The sequence below is a fragment of the Salmo salar genome, chromosome 09 (assembly GCF_965601325.2).
Source record: "Salmo salar chromosome 09, fSalSal1, whole genome shotgun sequence".
Classification (NCBI taxonomy): domain Eukaryota; kingdom Metazoa; phylum Chordata; class Actinopteri; order Salmoniformes; family Salmonidae; genus Salmo; species Salmo salar.
Genome location: NC_138299.1, coordinates 157,287,265 through 157,306,063, shown reverse-complemented (window position 1 = coordinate 157,306,063; position 18,799 = coordinate 157,287,265). Strand labels below are relative to the sequence as shown.

Sequence of the window (18,799 nt, the reverse complement as noted above, 5' to 3'; positions counted from 1 at the left end):
CCCCCACCACCACTACAACCACCATCACCACCACCACCACCACCACTACAATCACCACCATCACCACTTCCACCACAACAACCACCCCCACCACAACAACCACAACTACAACCACCCCCACCACCACCACTACCACCACCATCATCACCAATACCACCTCCACTACTACAATCACCACCACCCCCACCACCACCACAACCACCACCACCACCACCATCACCACCACCACCACCACAATCACCACTACCCTCACCACTTCTACAACCACCACCACCACCACCACTACCACCACCATCATCACCACCACCACCCACCACCACTCATCCACCACCCCCCTCCCCCCACTACAACCCCCTCCCCACCACTACAACCACTACCACCACCACCCCACTACCCCCACCCCACCACCACCACTACCCCCACCACCCCCCCCCTACAATTACCACCACCCCACCACCACCACCCCCCCCTCACCCACCACCTCACCACCACCACCCACCACCACCCCCTACAATTACCACCACCACCACCACTACAACAACCACTACTACAACCACCATCACCACTACAATCACCACCATCATCACCACCACTACCATCACCACCACCACCACCACTACAATCACCACCACCCCCACCACTACTACAACCACCACCACTACTACAACCACCACCACCACTACAACCACCATCACCACCACTGCTTCCATCACCACCACCTCTACAACCACCACCATCACCACCACCACTACCATCACCACTACAACCACCACCACCTCCACTACCACAACCACCTCTACCATCACCACTACCATCACTACCACAACCACCTCTACCATCACCACCACTACCACTACCATTACCACCACCACCACTACCACTACCATCACCACCACTACCATAAACACCACTACCATCACCACCACTACCACTACCATTACCACCACCACCACCTCCACCACCACCTCTATCAGGGTCTCCCACCTGTTTTACCTACATTACCAAAGAGACCCACACTTGAAAAATCCAACGGTGCCACTGCCATGTTCAACGCCGCTGGCATGTTCCAGTACCAACAGGCCCTGGCCAACATGCCGTTTCAGCAGCAGTTCATCCCGTCAGGTAGGTTTTAACCTTTTACCTTTCACCTCTCAACTCATCACAACCCCTGAAGTCAAATCTGATGCTGCTTACCTCCATTCACAAACCTCAAACCTTACCAGTTAAACCTCTGGCTTCAGGCTCTTTACCCATAAAACCTCTGGCTTCAGGCTCCTTACCCATAAAACCTCTGGCTTCATGCTCCTGGCCCATAAAACCTCTGGTTTCAGGCTCCTTACACATAAAACCTCTGGCTTCAGGCTCTTTACCCATAAAACCTCTGGCTTCAGGCTCCTTACCCATAAAACCTCTGGCTTCATGCTCCTGGCCCATAAAACCTCTGGTTTCAGGCTCCTTACCCATATAACCTCTGGCTTCAGGCTCCTTACCCATAAAACCTCTGGCTTCATGCTCCTGGCCCATAAAACCTCTGGTTTCAGGCTCCTTACACATAAAACCTCTGGTTTCAGGCTTCTTACACATAAAACCTCTGGCTTCATGCTCCTTGCTCATAAAACCTCTGGTTTTAGGCTTCTTACACATAAAACCTCTGGCTTCATGCTCCTGGCCCATAAAACCTCTGGCTTCATGCTCCTTGCTCATAAAACCTCTGGCTTCAGGATCCTTACCCATACAACCTCTGGCTTCAGGCTCCTTACCCATATAACCTCTGGCTTTGGGCTCCTTACCCATAAAACCTCTGGCTTTGGTTTCCTTACCAATAAAACCTCTGGCTTCAGGCTCCTTACCCATACAACCTCTGGCTTCGGGCTCCTTACACATAAAACCTTTGGCTTCGGTCTTGCACAGCATACATACTTCTGATTGGACATTCATTCATTTTGCAGTATCCCTCTTATTGCAATGACAATCTGAAACACTAACACAAACTCACACACACATACACCAGTCTGAGAACACTGTCACCATCCTGATCCAACCACATTCACCAGAACACTGTCACCACCCTGGTCCGACCACATACACCAGAACACTCTCACCACCCTGGTCCGACCACATACACCAGTGAGTGTTACTGTTGCTCAGATCCTGTAGTCTATACCTCCTTTCCCATTATTGAACTGTTCGACAGAGATGGATTGGCTGGCTTTCAGACAGTTCAGGCAAATGCCAGATGGGGTGGTCTATTTTAACCTAGTGTGTCTGTATACATCAGAGGTTTGGAACAGAATTATCTTTATTTTCGCTAACAATGGGATCCTCAAGTTTAAAAAAAAGTGGCCTGGCGTTTTAGAAAGAACCAAGCTGATTTCTGTTGTCAAGCCACAGTAGTCCAAGTCCACACTGAGAGAACTGGAGGCAGCTTGTCCATAACCACAGTAGTCCAAGTCCACACTGAGAGAACTGGAGGCAGCTCATCCATAACCACAGTAGTCCAAGTCCACACTGAGAGAACTGGAGGCAGCTTGTCCATAACCACAGTAGTCCAAGTCCACACTGAGAGAACTGGAGGCAGCTCATCCATAACCACAGTAGTCCAAGTCCACACTGAGAGAACTGGAGGCAGCTCATCCATAACCACAGTAGTCCAAGTCCACACTGAGAGAACTGGAGGCAGCTTGTCCATAACCACAGTAGTCCAAGTCCACACTGAGAGAACTGGAGGCAGCTTGTCCATAACCACAGTAGTCCAAGTCCACACTGAGAGAACCGGAGGCAGCTTGTCCATAACCACAGTAGTCCAAGTCCACACTGAGAGAACTGGAGGCAGCTTGTCCATAACCACAGTAGTCCAAGTCCACACTGAGAGAACTGGAGGCAGCTTGTCCATAACCACAGTAGTCCAAGTCCACACTGAGAGAACTGGAGGCAGCTTGTCCATAACCACAGTAGTCCAAGTCCACACTGAGAGAACCGGAGGCAGCTTGTCCATAACCACAGTAGTCCAAGTCCACACTGAGAGAACTGGAGGCAGCTTGTCCATAACCACTCTGGGCCAACAACCTTTAAATAAACTAGGAGGAGTATTGCAAGATAGCCATTTTCCTATTTGCCCTGGCACATAATTGATCTTGGAAAGTTATTGGCTGATGAGACTGGTTATTCATCTTTTTCTCTTTTTTAAGACAAATATTTTTAATCTGGAGGACTGGTGCTAAAACGACATAGCTATCAATGCACACATCAAGATACATAACGTCTCTGTGTTCTTTAGCTCTCTGTATGTTTGTGTGCATTTAGTACCGACCATGACTCTATCTGTAATGAGTGACCCATGTTGTAATAATTATCAGTAATGAATGATTAATGGCAGTAGATCCAACTTAAATCTGTCTTAATTCACTGCATTGTAGTCGATGTACAGTGCATTCGGAAAGTATTCAGACCTCTTGACTTTTTCCACATTTTGTTACATTACAAGCTTATTCTAAAATGGATTAAATAAAACATTTCCCTCATCAAGCTACACACAATATCCCATAATGACATCACAATACCCCATAATGACATCACAATACCCCATAATGACATCACAATACCCCATAATGACAGAGCAAAAACAGGTTGTTAGAAATGTACTTACGTATTCAGACCCTTTGCTATGAGACTCGAAATTGAGCTCAGGTGCATCCTGTTTCCATTGATCATCCTTAAGATGTTTCTACAACTTGATTGGAGTCCACCTGTGGTAAATTCAATTGATTGGACATGATTTGGAAAGGCACACACTTGTCTATATAAGGTCCTCAAGTTGACAGTGCATGTCAGAGCAAAAACCAAGCCATGAGGTCAATGGAATTGTCCGTATAGCTCCGAGATGGGATTGTGTCGAGGCACAGATCTGGGGAAGGGTACAAAAACATTTCTGGCAGCATTGAAGTTTCCCAAGAACACAGTGGCTTCCATCATTCTTAAATGAAAGAAGTTAGGAACCACCAAGACTCTTCCTAGAGCTGGCCACCTAGCCACTGAGCAATCGGGGGAGAAGGGCCTTTAACAGAGTACAGAGAGATCCTTGATGAAAACCTGCTCCAGAGCGCTCAGGACTTCAGACTGGGGCGAAGGTTCACCTTCCAACAGGACAACGACCTTAAGCACACAGACAAGATTAACGCAGGAGTGGCTTCGCAACAAATCTCTGAATGTCCTTGAGTGGCCCAGCCAAATCCTGGACTTGAACCCGATCGAACATCTCTGGAGAGACGTAATAATAGTTGTGCAGCAACACTCCCCATCCAACCTGACACAGATTGAGAGGATCTGCAGAGAGGAATTGGAAAAACTCCCCAAATACAGGTGTGCCAAGCTTGTAGCTACACTGCTCAAATAATAAAGGGAACACTAAAATAACACATCCTAGATCTGAATGAATGAAATAATCTTATTAAATACTTTTTTCTTTACATAGTTGAATGTGCTGACAACAAAATCACACAAAAATAATCAATGGAAATCCAATTTATCAACCCATGGAGGTCTGGATTTGGAGTCACACTCAAAATTAAAGTGGTAAACCACACTACAGGCTGATCCAACTTTGATGTAATGTCCTTAAACCAAGTCAAAATGAGGCTCAGTAGTGTGTGTGGCCTCCACGTGCCTGTATGACCTCCCTACAATGCCTGGGCATGCTCCTGATGAGGTGGCGGATGGTCTCCTGAGGGATCTCCTCCCAGACCTGGACTAAAGCATCCACCAACTCCTGGACAGTCTGTGGTGCAACGTGGCGTTGGTGGATGGAGCGAGACATGATGTCCCAGATGTGCTCAATTGGATTCAGGTCTGGGGAACGGGCGGGCCAGTCCATAGCATCAATGCCTTCCTCTTGCAGGAACTGCTGACACACTCCAGCCACATGAGGTCTAGCATTGTCTTGCATTAGGAGGAACCCCAGGGCCAACCGCACCAGCATATGGTCTCACAAGGGGTCTGAGGATCTCATCTCGGTACCTAATGGCAGTCAGGCTACCTCTGGCGAGCACATGGAGGGCTGTGCGGCCCCCCAAAGAAATGCCACCCCACACCATGACTGACCCACCGCCAAACCGGTCATGCTGGAGGATGTTGCAGGAAGCAGAACATTCTCCACGGCGTCTCCAGACTCTGTCACGTCTGTCATATGTGCTCAGTGTGAACCTGCTTCATCTGTGAAGAGCACAGGGCGCCAGTGGCGAATTTGCCAACATTGGTGTTCTCTGGCAAATGCCAAACGTCCTGCACGGTAAGCACAACCCCCACCTGTGGACGTCGGGCCCTCATACCACCCTCATGGAGTCTGTTTCTGACCGTTTGACAAGACACATGCACATTTGTGGCCTGCTGGAGGTCATTTTGCAGGGCTCTGGCTGTGCTCCTCCTGCTCCTCCTTGCACAAAGGCGGAGGTAGCGGTACTGCTGCTGGGTTGTTGCCCTCCTACGGCCTCCTCCACGTCTCCTGATGTACTGGCCTGTCTCCTGGTAGTGCCTCCATGCTCTGGACACTACGCTGACAGACACAGCAAACCTTCTTGCCACAGCTCGCATTGATGTGCCATCCTGGATGAGCTGCACTACCTGAGCCACTTGTGTGGGTTGTAGACTCCGTCTCATGCTACCACTAGAGTGAAAGCACCGACAACATTCAAAAGTGACCAAAACATCAGCCAGGAAGCATAGGAACTGAGAAGTGGTCTGTGGTCACCACCTGCAGAACCACTCCTTTATTGGGGGTGTCTTGCTAATTGCCTATAATTTCCACCTGTTGTCTATTCCATTTGCACAACAGCATGTGAAATGTATTGTCAATCAGTGTTGCTTCCTAAGTGGACAGTTTGATTTCACAGAAGTGTGATTGACTTGGAGTTACATTGTGTTGTTTAAGTGTTCCCTTTATTTTTTTGAGCAGTGTGTGTATATATATATATATATATATATATATATATATATATATATATATATATATATATATATTTGCAAACATTTCTAAAAACATGTTTTTGCTCTGTCATTATGGGGTATTGTGTGTAGATTGATGAGGGGGAAAAAAACAATTTCATCCATTTCAGAATAAGGCTGTAACATAATAACATGTGGAAAAAGTAAAGGGGTCTGAATACTTTCCAAATGCACTGTATCACCTGTGTAATTCTTTGTAGCCCTTTCCTGCAGTCAAATGACCTAGTGGTCTCAACGGTGGAATGTTATGCATACTTTTCATGATTTCATAATCAATAAATTGTAATAACACCGGAAATCCAGTGTTTCTATGTTATATTTCAGTCTTCTGTATATATAAAGTGTAATATTGGGATGCAAACTCCAAATGTAATACATTTCAACTCGATATCAGACATGGTACAGGTGTCTTCTTTTTTTAAGCCCATAACCATGTGTGTGAGGTATGTAGATTTGTTTAAGACGACCAATGAACCCTGATTTAGCCCACTGCAGTAGAAGGTGAAAGTACTGTATCCTTCTGTACCCATAACAACACTGTCTCCCTCTAATGACACTGTCTTTTTGTGTTGATTTCTTCTCCCCATCTCCCTTTCCAATCCACTTCCTGTTGCAATGCATGATGGACAGGCTCAATATTGTGCATGACACCTGCAACAACTGTTGGTAGGTGCAAGCTTTCCATCATGATTACCTTTAAGCCTTTTCAGTCTCTCATACTCCATCTCAAGCCATCAAGGTGGCCATTTTCCACTCTTGGGGCCGAGGGGCATCTCAATAGTCCAAAGTTACTTCATCTCCTCATCTCCATCCCTTGATAGATATATATAGATAGATAGATAGTTTTATTGGCAGTTTACAATAAGAAAACTGAATTGCAGTGCAGTTTACATAAGATAATAAGAACAGGAACAAGATCAAAATATAAACATATTAATACAAATATTTAAATGTGAAAATATTCCGCATCTAGAATCCACAATACATACCAATACATACTAATGCATACCAATACATACCAATACATACTAATGCATACCAATGCATGCCAATACATATCAATGCATACCAATGCATACCAATGCATACTAATACATACCAATACGTACTAATTCTGCCAATACATACCAATACATATCAATGCATACCAATGCATACCAATACATACCAATGCATACCAATGCATACCAATACATACCAATGCATACCAATGCATACCAATACATACCAATGCATACCAATGCATACCAATACATACCAATGCATAGCAATACATACCAATGCATACCAATGCATACCAATGCATACCAACACATACCAATACATACCAATGCAGAGCAATACATACCAACGCATACCAATGCATACCAATGCATACCAATGCATACCAACACATACCAACACATACCAATACATACCAATACATACCAATACATACCAATGCATACCAATACATACCAACACATACCAATACATACCAATGTATACCAATACATACCAATGCAGAGCAATACATACCAATACATTCCAATACATACCAATGTATACCAATACATACCAATGTATACCAATACATACCAATACATACCAATGCAGAGCAATACATACCAATGTATACCAATGTATACCAATACATACCAATGTATACCAATACATACCAATACATACCAATGCAGAGCAATACATACCAATGCATACCAATGCATACCACCAATACATACCAATGCAGAGCAATACATACCAATACATTCCAATACATACCAATGCAGAGCAATACATACCAATGCATACCAATGCATACCAACACATACCAACACATACCAATAAATACCAATACATACCAATGTATACCAATGTATACCAATACATACCAATCTATACCAATACATACCAATACATACCAATGCAGAGCAATACATACCAATGCATACCAATGCATACCACCAATACATACCAATACATTCCAATACATACCAATGATTTAGTTGTTACTTGGCCAGGTGTTGCCTGATGATGGAGAAAAGATGGATAGCAATTTGAGGTGAACAATTGAGATGCGGTACAGTGTTGTAGCACTCTGTTATTAACTGCTGTCAATTAAATAGATAGCAGGGATTCCATAGTTAAACAATTTATTTTCTTGCATTATTTGTGTTTAAAGGAAAATTGTTTGTAGTAGAATATGACATATAATTGGCATTTAGATTCACAGCTCGGAGAGAGAGAAAAAATACAGAGCTTTTAATCTTCTATTTCCTGACAGAGTGGGACTGGACTGGACTGGGACGGACTGGACTGGACTGGACTGGACTGGGACGGACTGTGGGTTGTAGACAGGGTTAGTTATAGTATTATCATCTTATTGGAGGTGGAGGTGGCTCAGTTATGAGATGTGTATAGTTCTGGAAATATGAATTTAGTATATGAGTAAATTTGAAGCACATTTTGAGAATGTTATGAGTAGTGAAATGTTGTTTTACTGTAGGCTAGTTGTTTCACCTGTTTCCCTGTGTGTCACCCCTGTGCGGTATGAACGCATTATGTTAAGTTGCTAATATTTGTCTGTCATATGACGTGCCACATAGCTTGTTGCTGTAACAACCCACTCTGACACACTCATTGTCCTGACCCTCATCCCAAACCTCAGTTACCCTGTTAGCTAACACCTTATGTAAAGGTCAGCTTAGAATCTGTTTTAAATGGCATCAGTAATAGAGAATTAGAAATACACAAACAAATGATTTACTAACGGTTGACATCAAAAAACTAGTCTTTAAGGTTTAGAAGTGGTTAGAAGAGAATTAACTTGTATAATACAACAACACATTTGCCTGCTCCAGTTCATTTGCCTGTCTGATTTTTCTCTCCCCAAAGTACCCATGATGCACGGTGCCACGCCTGCCACTGTGTCTGCAGCCACCTCCTCTGCCACAAGCGTTCCCTTTGCAACCGCAACAGCCAATCAGGTTTGCTCCTCTTCTGCTTCCTCTCTCTCGCTCCACTTCCTGTGATGGAAGTATGTCACTTCCGGGGTGGTGTTTTGAGAGTACTGTTCTATAGGCAGTATCCACCATCTTTTTGGTACTTATGACCACTCATTGAATGGTTATGAATGACCATCAGAAGAGGAGGATGGATGCGGGGTGAATGATTAGACCTCTAACTATTCCCCTGAGGCGTTTAAAGACACTGACCAACATTCAGGAAAATGACGCCATCGTTTCCTCCTCAGTGGTCAGTGTTGTTTTATTTGTAATGGATATTTGCCGTTCGTTTAAATACAATTGATCTTGTATTCAGTGGTGTAAAGTACTTAAGTAAAGATACTTTAAAGTACCACTTAAGTAGTTTTTTGGGGGTATCTGTACTTTACTATTTATATTTTTGACAACTTTTACTTTTACTTCACTGTATTCCTAAAGAAAAGAATGTACTTTTTACTCCATACATTTTCTCTGACACCCACAAGTACTCGTTACATTTAGAATGTTTAGCAGGACAGAAAATGGTCCAATTCACACACTCATCAAGAGAATATACCTGGTCGTCCCTACTGCCTCTTATCTGGCGGACTCACTAAACACAAATGCTTTGTGTTTAAATGATGTCTGAGTGTTGGAGTGTGACCCTGGATATCCGTAAAAAAAAAAAAAAGTCCCGTTTGGTTTGCTTAATATAATGAATTTTAAATTATTCATACTTGTACTTTTACTTTTGATACTTGAGTATATTTTATCAACTACATTTACTTTTGATTCTTAATCGGGATCGGTGTCCCTTCCACGGGACGGTTGAGCTAACGTAGGCTAATGCGATTAGCATGAGGTTGTAAGTAATAAGAACATTTCCCAGGACATAGATATATCTGATACTGTCAGAAAGATTAAACTCTTGTTAATCTAACTGCACTGTCCAATTTACAGTAGTTATTACATTGAAATAATACCATGCTATTGTTTGAGGAGAGTGCACAATTTTGAACATGAAAAGTTATTAATAAACAAATTAGGCACATTTTGGGCAGTCTTGATACAACATTTTGAACAAAAATGCAATGGTTCATTGGATCAGTCTAAAACGTTGCACATACACTGATGCCATCTAGTGGCCATAATCTAAATTGCACCTGCGCTGGAATAATAATACATTATGGTACAAAAAAATACTAAAGAACGGTTGTTTTTTTTCTTTTTATTATCTTTTACCAGATCTATTGTGTTATATTCTCCTACATTCCTTTCACATTTCCACAAAATTCAAAGTGTTTCCTTTCAAATGGTAACAAGAATATGCATATCCTTGCTTCAGGGCCTGAGCTACAGGCACTTAGATATGTTATTTTTGGCAAAAATTTAAAAAATGGGGCGGATCCTTAAGAGGTTTTTAAGTGTTTTTAAAACCGAATACTTTTACACTTTTACTGAAATAGTATTTAATACTGGGTGACTTTCACTTATTACTTTAGTCATTTTTTACTAAGGTATCTTTACTTTTATTCAAGTATGAGAATTTAGTACTTTTTCCACCACTGAGTGTATTTAGAACCGTCTGTAAGTGATGAAAATTAAAATGAAAGTAGCCCGTCGAGAGTGTTGTGTTGTAAAAGCTATATTTACAAGTAAGTTTTTTTTCTTCTGTTTTCTCTCTATCTCTCATGTTCTTCCCCAGATTCCATTAATATCTACAGATCATCTTACTAGGCACAAGTATGAGACTCAGATCTAGAAATCTCAAGCAGAACAGTAAGACTCATTTTCATACAGATGTACAGTATGTCTCTGCAATCTCTTTTTGATTATGTCCTTCAAATTCTTCTGTAATTCATTATTTCTACTATTCTCTTCTGATCTATACATTTTTCTCCTGCAGATGAAACTGCAGTTTTCCGGTGTCCCACAAGTCCCCACCCTTCATGCCTGTAAACATGCCTGTAGAAGAGATTATATTAGAGCCTGTAATGTCCAACCACCTGTAAACTCTAGTGGCACTGACATCATAAAGGTGGTGAACATGTGCATTCCACACACAACACTGGTGGGCCTCGTAAAGAGAAGAACTATTGCCATCTACAGAACGTTATCAGCCATGCCTTTATGTCTGTGGAGGCATCATCCATTAATAAAACACAGGACACACTGTGAAGGTCACCACGAGGAGATAGTCACGCCCACTAGTCTGTCAGCAGACCAAGATTCTCTTAGATGATGTTTTCAGTTCGGTTTCTTTCACTGATATCATTTTTCATGGTTTGCACAAAGAAAAGGTACATCTTGTATTTTAAATGGGGGGGGGGGGGTGAACAGGAATAGTACCTAATAGCCATATTAGACTGAATGAATTGTGACTTGTTTGTAGATGACTTGGTCCTTACAAGGCAAACTTGGTTGAAATGGGTTAGTGGGCTTGGTGCCAAAATGACAGCTGAATGTTTTGTGTTTACTAAGCATTTTGTGTTTTTAATCACATTTCCAGATTTACTAGATCTGCTGCAAACTCTACGTAAAATACCATAGACTTTATCTATGTACATCCCTCCGCCCCACCCCTTTAAAATATAGAGTATTATGATGTCATTAGATCCGTGTTACAGTGTTAACATGGGCGACGCCTTCAAACTCTCTAGTGGCCCCTAGGTTCCTTGGATGTTTGTCTTAAGTTTGTTGTCATTAACAGATGACCCATTCATGGTCCTCGCCTCTTGGGCACGCAGTTACCTACCTTAGGTTGTCTGATTTACCTCTGGCCTTCTGTTGGTCTTCTTCTGACTTGCCTTGAGCAAAATGCTCTCTGGGTATAGTCTATAGGCTCGAGTTGGTTCTGTTAGGATCCGGTCCTCTCTGGGTATAGTCTATAGGCTCGAGTTGGTTCTGTTAGGACCCAGTCCTCTCTGGGTATAGTCTATAGACTCTAGTTGGTTCTGTTAGGACCCAGTCCTCTCTGTCTCTGGGTATAGTCTATAGACTCTAGTTGGTTCTGTTAGGACCCGGTCCTCTGTGGGTATAGACTATAGACTCTGGTTGGTTCTGTTAGGACCCAGTCCTCTCTGTCTCTGGGTATAGTCTATAGACTCTAGTTGGTTCTGTTAGGACCCGGTCCTCTCTGGGTATAGTCTATAGACTCTAGTTGGTTCTGTTAGGACCCGGTCCTCTCTGGGTATAGTCTATAGACACTAGTTGGTTCTGTTAGGACCCAGTCCTCTCTGGGTATAGTCTGTAGACTCTAGTTGGTTCTGTTAGGACCCGGTCCTCTCTGGGTATAGTCTATAGACTCTAGTTGGTTCTGTTAGGACCCAGTCCTCTCTGTCTCTGGGTATAGTCTATAGGCTCTAGTTGGTTCTGTTAGGACCCGGTCCTCTCTGGGTATAGTCTATAGGCTCGAGTTGGTTCTGTTAGGACCCAGTCCTCTCTGGGTATAGTCTATAGACTCTAGTTGGTTCTGTTAGGACCCAGTCCTCTCTGTCTCTGGGTATAGTCTATAGACTCTAGTTGGTTCTGTTAGGACCCGGTCCTCTGTGGGTATAGACTATAGACTCTGGTTGGTTCTGTTAGGACCCAGTCCTCTCTGTCTCTGGGTATAGTCTATAGACTCTAGTTGGTTCTGTTAGGACCCAGTTCTCTCTGGGTATAGTCTGTAGACTCTAGTTGGTTCTGTTAGGACCCGGTCCTCTCTGGGTATAGTCTATAGACTCTAGTTGGTTCTGTTAGGACCCAGTCCTCTCTGTCTCTGGGTATAGTCTATAGACTCTAGTTGGTTCTGTTAGACCCGGTCCTCTCTGTCTGGGTATAGTCTATAGACTCTAGTTGGTTCTGTTAGGATCCGGTCCTCTCTGGGTATAGTCTATAGACTCTAGTTGGTTCTGTTAGGACCCAGTCCTCTCTGTCTCTGGGTATAGTCTATAGACTCTAGTTGGTTCTGTTAGACCCGGTCCTCTCTGTCTGGGTATAGTCTATAGACTCTAGTTGGTTCTGTTAGGATCCGGTCCTCTCTGGGTATAGTCTATAGACTCTAGTTGGTTCTGTTAGGACCCGGTCCTCTCTGGGTATAGACTATAGACTCTAGTTGGTTCTGTTAGGACCCAGTCCTCTATGTCTCTGGGTATAGTCTATAGACCCTAGTTGGTTCTGTTAGGACCCGGTCCTCTCTGGGTATAGTCTATAGACTCTAGTTGGTTCTGTTAGGACCCAGTCCTCTCTAGGTATAGTCTATAGACTCTAGTTGGTTCTGTTAGACCCGGTCCTCTCTGGGTATAGTCTATAGACTCTAGTTGGTTCTGTTAGACCCGGTCCTCTCTGTCTCTGGGTATAGTCTATAGACTAGTAGGTTCTGTTAGGACCCAGTCCTCTCTGGGTATAGTCTATCTCACTAGTGATGGAAAAAGGGTAAATGCTCTAGAAAAGGAATGATAGAATGAAGAACTGTTGAAAGTTGCGTGATAAACCAAATCACTGAGAGGAGTGAGAAGTTTCAAAGAGTTGCTGAGTGGTGAGAAAAGTACCCAATTGTCATTCTTGAGTAAAAGTATAGATACCTTAATAGAAAGTTACTGAAGTAAAAATGAAAGTCACCCAGTAAAATACTACTTGAGTAAAAGTCTAAAAGTATTTGGTTTTAAATATACTGAAGTATAAAAAGTAAATGTAATTGCTCAAATATATTAAGTATCAAAAGTTAAAGTAAAACCATAAATAATTAAAAATGTCCTTATATTAACGAAAACAGACGGCACAATTTTTTTGTTTTCAAAATCAATGGATAGCAAGGGGCACACTCCAACACTCAGACACTATTTACAAAATATGCATTTGTGTTTAGTCGTCCGCCAGGCCGGACGCAGTAGGGATGACCACGTGTTCTCTTGATAAGTGTGTGTTTCCTGTCCCACTAAGCATTCAGAATGGAACGAGTACTTTCGGTTGTCAGGGAAAATGTATGGAGTAAAAAGTACAATATTTTCTTTAGGAATGTAGTGGAGGAAATGTACAAGTTGTCAAAAATATAAATAGTAAAGTAAAGTACAGATACCCCAAAAAATTAAGTAGTACTTTCAAATATTTTTACTTAAGCACTTTACACCACTGAGGGTGGCTTATAGTTGAGTTGCAATGCCAGTTTTAATGTGGTGTTGTTTGTATTTTATTACAATTCATTCAACAACAACAACAAATCATATTAAGTGCATTGCATGTGGACATTGACATAAGAGAACTTGTGAAAAACACATTACGTGTAATTAAATGTGAGATAGTCGGTATACTTTTGGATAGTTACAGCCAAAGGTTTTTTTGCTCTTGTGTTTTTTTTTTCTCTCTTCCTGTGTTGCTTTTCAATGACATCTGTGGTAGGGCTAGACGAGCCAAAATCACAGGTACACTTCTGGATGGATGGACGCGTGGGGGAGTGTAGAGTTGTGTATGGAAACAATGGGGAGTGTAGAGTTGTGTATGGAAACAATGGGGGAGTGTAGAGTTGTGTATGGAAACAATGGGGGAGTGTAGAGTGTTTTGTAAAAACTGCTTCTGCATGCATTGTGGGTGTTGTTTGTATGTTGATTGATGGCATGGTATAAAAGAGTTGGCAAAAGTTTGGCCCTGATTGTATTACTCATCCAAAGCCTTAGAAAACACTACGAGGTCGGCAGCAATGCAACATGCCATTTCAAATCGTCCTCTTGCCTAACCCTTGCCATTTTGTCACCACACAGCGTGTGTATGATTGTTGCTTATGTCTTTCCTTCACTGAAAACATGGTATTTGTTTTTGAGTTAAGTCGTTGAAGAAGATGAATGTGTTATTTAATTTTGTTTAGTGCACGGATTACATTTTTGGATATTTTTGTTAAAGGTGTTTTGTCTCACTAGATTTTCACCTGTAACTTTTGTAGGATGCTGAATATTAGGTAATATGTGTGTTTTTTTTGTGTTCTTCATACCATATTTAGTTTTCTGAAATGTCATGTAACATTGATTTGAATATTACTGTTAGTGTTATGATTGTAAACACATTTGTTTGGGGGGGTTTGTTTGTTTTCTGTGACCTGTAAGAATTTTGTTAATATCTTGTCTGTTTGAGTTCTTCGAACAAAGATTTTTTTTTATGGGTATCTGACATTGAGGAAATTATAGATAAATGAGGCCTGCTGCGGTAACCATGGAAACCACAGAGTAACATTGTAATAATGGTCTGAGTTGTTCAGTAACGAGTCACTCTTACATGGCAAAAAACAATATTATGAAGAAATCTCGTTCATTTCAAATAGTAACTATTGTTTGAATAGTTTAAATGTCCCTGGATGTCAGGCCGTGTTGAAAACCTAGCTGCCTATTGGATCACTCTTAGGGGGAGGGGGGGCATTGTAGTCGAGGTTAGCTGTCGGAGGCGGGTCCAGAATGGAGTACGTACACTGATCTCTTTACTTAGCCACTAACAAATGAGGGGGAAACCTAGGTCGTACTTTCTTTGCACTTCTGTACATAGTCCAATAAAAAAAGAAGAGAGAATTATATATAATATTGAGATCTTATTTTGAATAAAAAAAATATCTATAACTACATGAAACTTTGTTAGGATAATAAAACAACGATGAACGGATGAAACTCGCTCTGTAGCCCTTTCAGAAACGCCAACGTTTTGCTCCTCGTTTCCTTTGTCAGCGTCTTGTAGTTTGCCAGGAAACCTTCAGGTGGTGTTGTGCACTAACCTCTGGAGAAAAGGACCTGACTGGGTTTGTTCGGTGTCATGGCCAAACCCTTCCAGGCCCAACCAATTAAAACAAGATCTGTTTTAGCCAGAGAGGAATGCATGTTAAAGGAAATAACATATACCTTTTAAAGAGAACTAGTTCACGACAGAATAATATTGAATAAGTCAATGTGTTACACAGCATTACAGTATGCAGTATAATATCAACGTAATGGACTAAAATAAGAAAGAAAAAAACCCCACAAAAACAAAACAGTGGTTTATTAAAAAGATTCCTAAGAATATACTCGCTTCAAGAGTTATAACACCTGCGGTAAATACATTACATGTTACACAAACACAATATATGTCAGTATGTTTCTTTCTGTTTAGAAACTATGCTTCTGGTTGATGAAATGGACAAAAACATGAAAGTATTTTGCCAGGTAAACTATGAGGAACCTGTAAACAGTTCTCCATTCCTGTGTTACTCATGAGGCTTCAACATTAGTCCAAACTGTGACGTGACTTTTCATCTGTCACGAGCACATGCCTGATGTTATGATATGATGCAATCTGAACTGTACGTTTTCTCAGCTTGTAGCTAGCTCCCTGATAGGATTTGTGCCTTGTAGCCAGATGTGCACCTCCTCTGCAAAGCACGTGCCGTGTAAGTGCTGATCTACAGCCACGATCTAAAGCCATAATATATTTTCCATCAAAAATAAATCAATGTTGAGTTAACAGTATTCATAAGAATGAAGTTGCATGATTGGTTGGCCAGGGACATTTTTTTTGGTCTCCCGTTTTATAAAGCTGGTCTTAACAAAGTTGAGGGATTGATGAAGATGTACTGTGCTAACTGGGAATGGCTATCATGTGGGAAGGTTTTCACCAGGGTTCAATGGCTGTCATGTGGGAACCCTTTCACCAGGGTTCAATGGCTGTCATGTGGGAATGTTTTCACCAGGGTTCTATCATGTGGGAATCCTTTCACCAGGGTTCTATCATGTCGGAATCCTTTCACCAGGGTTCTATCATGTGGGAATCCTTTCACCAGGGTTCTATCATGTGGGAATCCTTTCACCAGGGTTCTATCATGTCGGAATCCTTTCACCAGGGTTCTATCATGTGGGAATCCTTTCACCAGGGTTCTATCATGTCGGAATCCTTTCACCAGGGTTCTATCATGTCGGAATCCTTTCACCAGGGTTCTATCATGTGGGAATCCTTTCACCAGGGTTCTATCATGTGGGAATCCTTTCACCAGGGTTCTATCATGTGGGAATCCTTTCACCAGGGTTCAATGGCTATCCTGTGGGAATCCTTTCACCAGGGTTCAATTGCTATCATGTGGGAATGTTTTCACCAGGGTTCTATCATGTGGGAATCATTTCAACAGGGTTCTATCATGTGGGAATCCTTTCAACAGGGTTCTATCATGTGGGAATCCTTTCACCAGGGTTCTATCATGTGGGAATCCTTTCACCAGGGTTCTATCATGTGGGAATCCTTTCACCAGGGTTCTAATGATTTATATGTTTCTTGCTGTTGAGAGTAAAAATAAATAAATACAAATTCATACATTCAATAAAATATAAGTGAATTTGCTCTAAAAGTTTGATCTCAAATTTCTTCTATGGATACAGTTTCTGTTAAAGGTAAAGACGGTTTATTATATTTCTCAAGCCAGAGAAAGGATCCATCAATTGTCTATAGTGCAATAACCCTCACAGGTTTTAATCACAGAGAAACTCGTCTCCCTCTGAACGGTGAAATGTGATGCGTTTCTAAAATTAGATTTTAAAAAGTGACAAAGACTGGATGGAATTAGAATAATGAGACAGGGTAGGGTAAGGAATGTCTAATGCTCCATTATCAAGAGCAATGGACCAAAACTGTTTTAAAATTTCATGCAAATTCCGACTATTCAAAAAAAAAAATATTATTTGAACATAGCCATCCATCAAATAAGGTTTAAATTGCCCAAAATCATATACGGACAAAAACACTTTCTGTTGTCACAATAGGATTATATTTGTAAATTAAATACATAATCTCTGCATGGAGTTTTTCATATATTTATATAGTTTATAATGTGATTTCATACAATAAAGTTTTTCTTGTTTGAAGTCAAAGATGCATAAATCGGTTTATCAGTTACTAGCCAGATGAGTCCTAAAAATAAGACTGTAAAATGTTTTATGACGTCATCGATGTGCTTCACAGTGTTGCCACAAGATGGAGCTCTCTCCTTTAATAGCCCACTGCTACACTACATGACCAAAAGTATGTGGAAACCTGCTTGTCCAACATCTCACTCCAAAATCATTCATGGACATTAATAGGAAGCTTGTCCCCCCCCCCCCCCCCCCCCCCCCCCCCCTTTGCTGCTATAACAGCCTCCACTCTTCTGGGAAGGCTTTCCACTAGATGTTGGAACATTGCTGCGGGGACTAGCTTCCATTCAGCCACAAGATCATTCATGAGGTCAGGCTGATGTTGGGCAATTAGGCCTGGCTCGCAGTCGGCATTCCAATTCTAGAAGGATCTAGGATCAGCTTCCCCTTGTGAACTTGTGTGGCCTTCCACTTCGCGGCCTAGCCGTTGTTGCTCCTAGACGTTTCCAATTCTCAATAACAGCACTTGCGGTTAACCGGGGAAGCTCTAGCAGGGCAGAAATTTGACAAACTGACTTGTTGGAAAGGTGTCATCCTATGACGGTGACACGTTGAAAGTCACTAAGCTCTTCAGTACGGGCCATTCTACTGCCAATGTTATCCCTATGTAGATTATGTGGCTGTGTGCTCGATTGTATACACCTGTCCGCAACAGTTGTGGCTGAAATAGCCGAACCTATGCATTTGAAGGGGTGTCCACATGCTTTTGTATACATAGTGTAGATGTTGAGCCAGAGATGTCCAGGGCCTGTATTCATAAAGCCTCAGAGTAGGAGAGCTGGTACAGGATCAGATCCCCACCGTCCATGCGTTCTTATTCATTGTGTACTAAAATTATATTCCGATCGTAGATCAGCACTACGGACCCAGACCCACAACCTGACTGACATCCATTCAAAAAACATCAGGCTTATTAAAACCTATTCAGATGCTCTCCTGAATTAC

General features: G+C 42.0%; 1 protein-coding gene across 1 annotated transcript in view; it reads left to right on the top strand.

The window, feature by feature from the left end:
• The window catches only part of LOC106613300 (muscleblind-like protein 1), a 167,619-nt gene extending 149,956 nt beyond the window's left edge, over positions 1–17,663 (top strand). Inside the window, exons 8-12 of the mRNA XM_082956483.1 lie at positions 975–1,122; positions 6,628–6,663; positions 8,872–8,963; positions 10,666–10,739; positions 10,867–17,663. Of these exons, the coding sequence (XP_082812609.1) occupies positions 975–1,122; positions 6,628–6,663; positions 8,872–8,963; positions 10,666–10,722 (333 nt within the window). The 3' untranslated portion in view covers positions 10,723–10,739; positions 10,867–17,663. The remainder of the gene's footprint in view (positions 1–974; positions 1,123–6,627; positions 6,664–8,871; positions 8,964–10,665; positions 10,740–10,866) is intronic.
• The last annotated feature ends 1,136 nt before the right edge of the window (positions 17,664–18,799 follow it).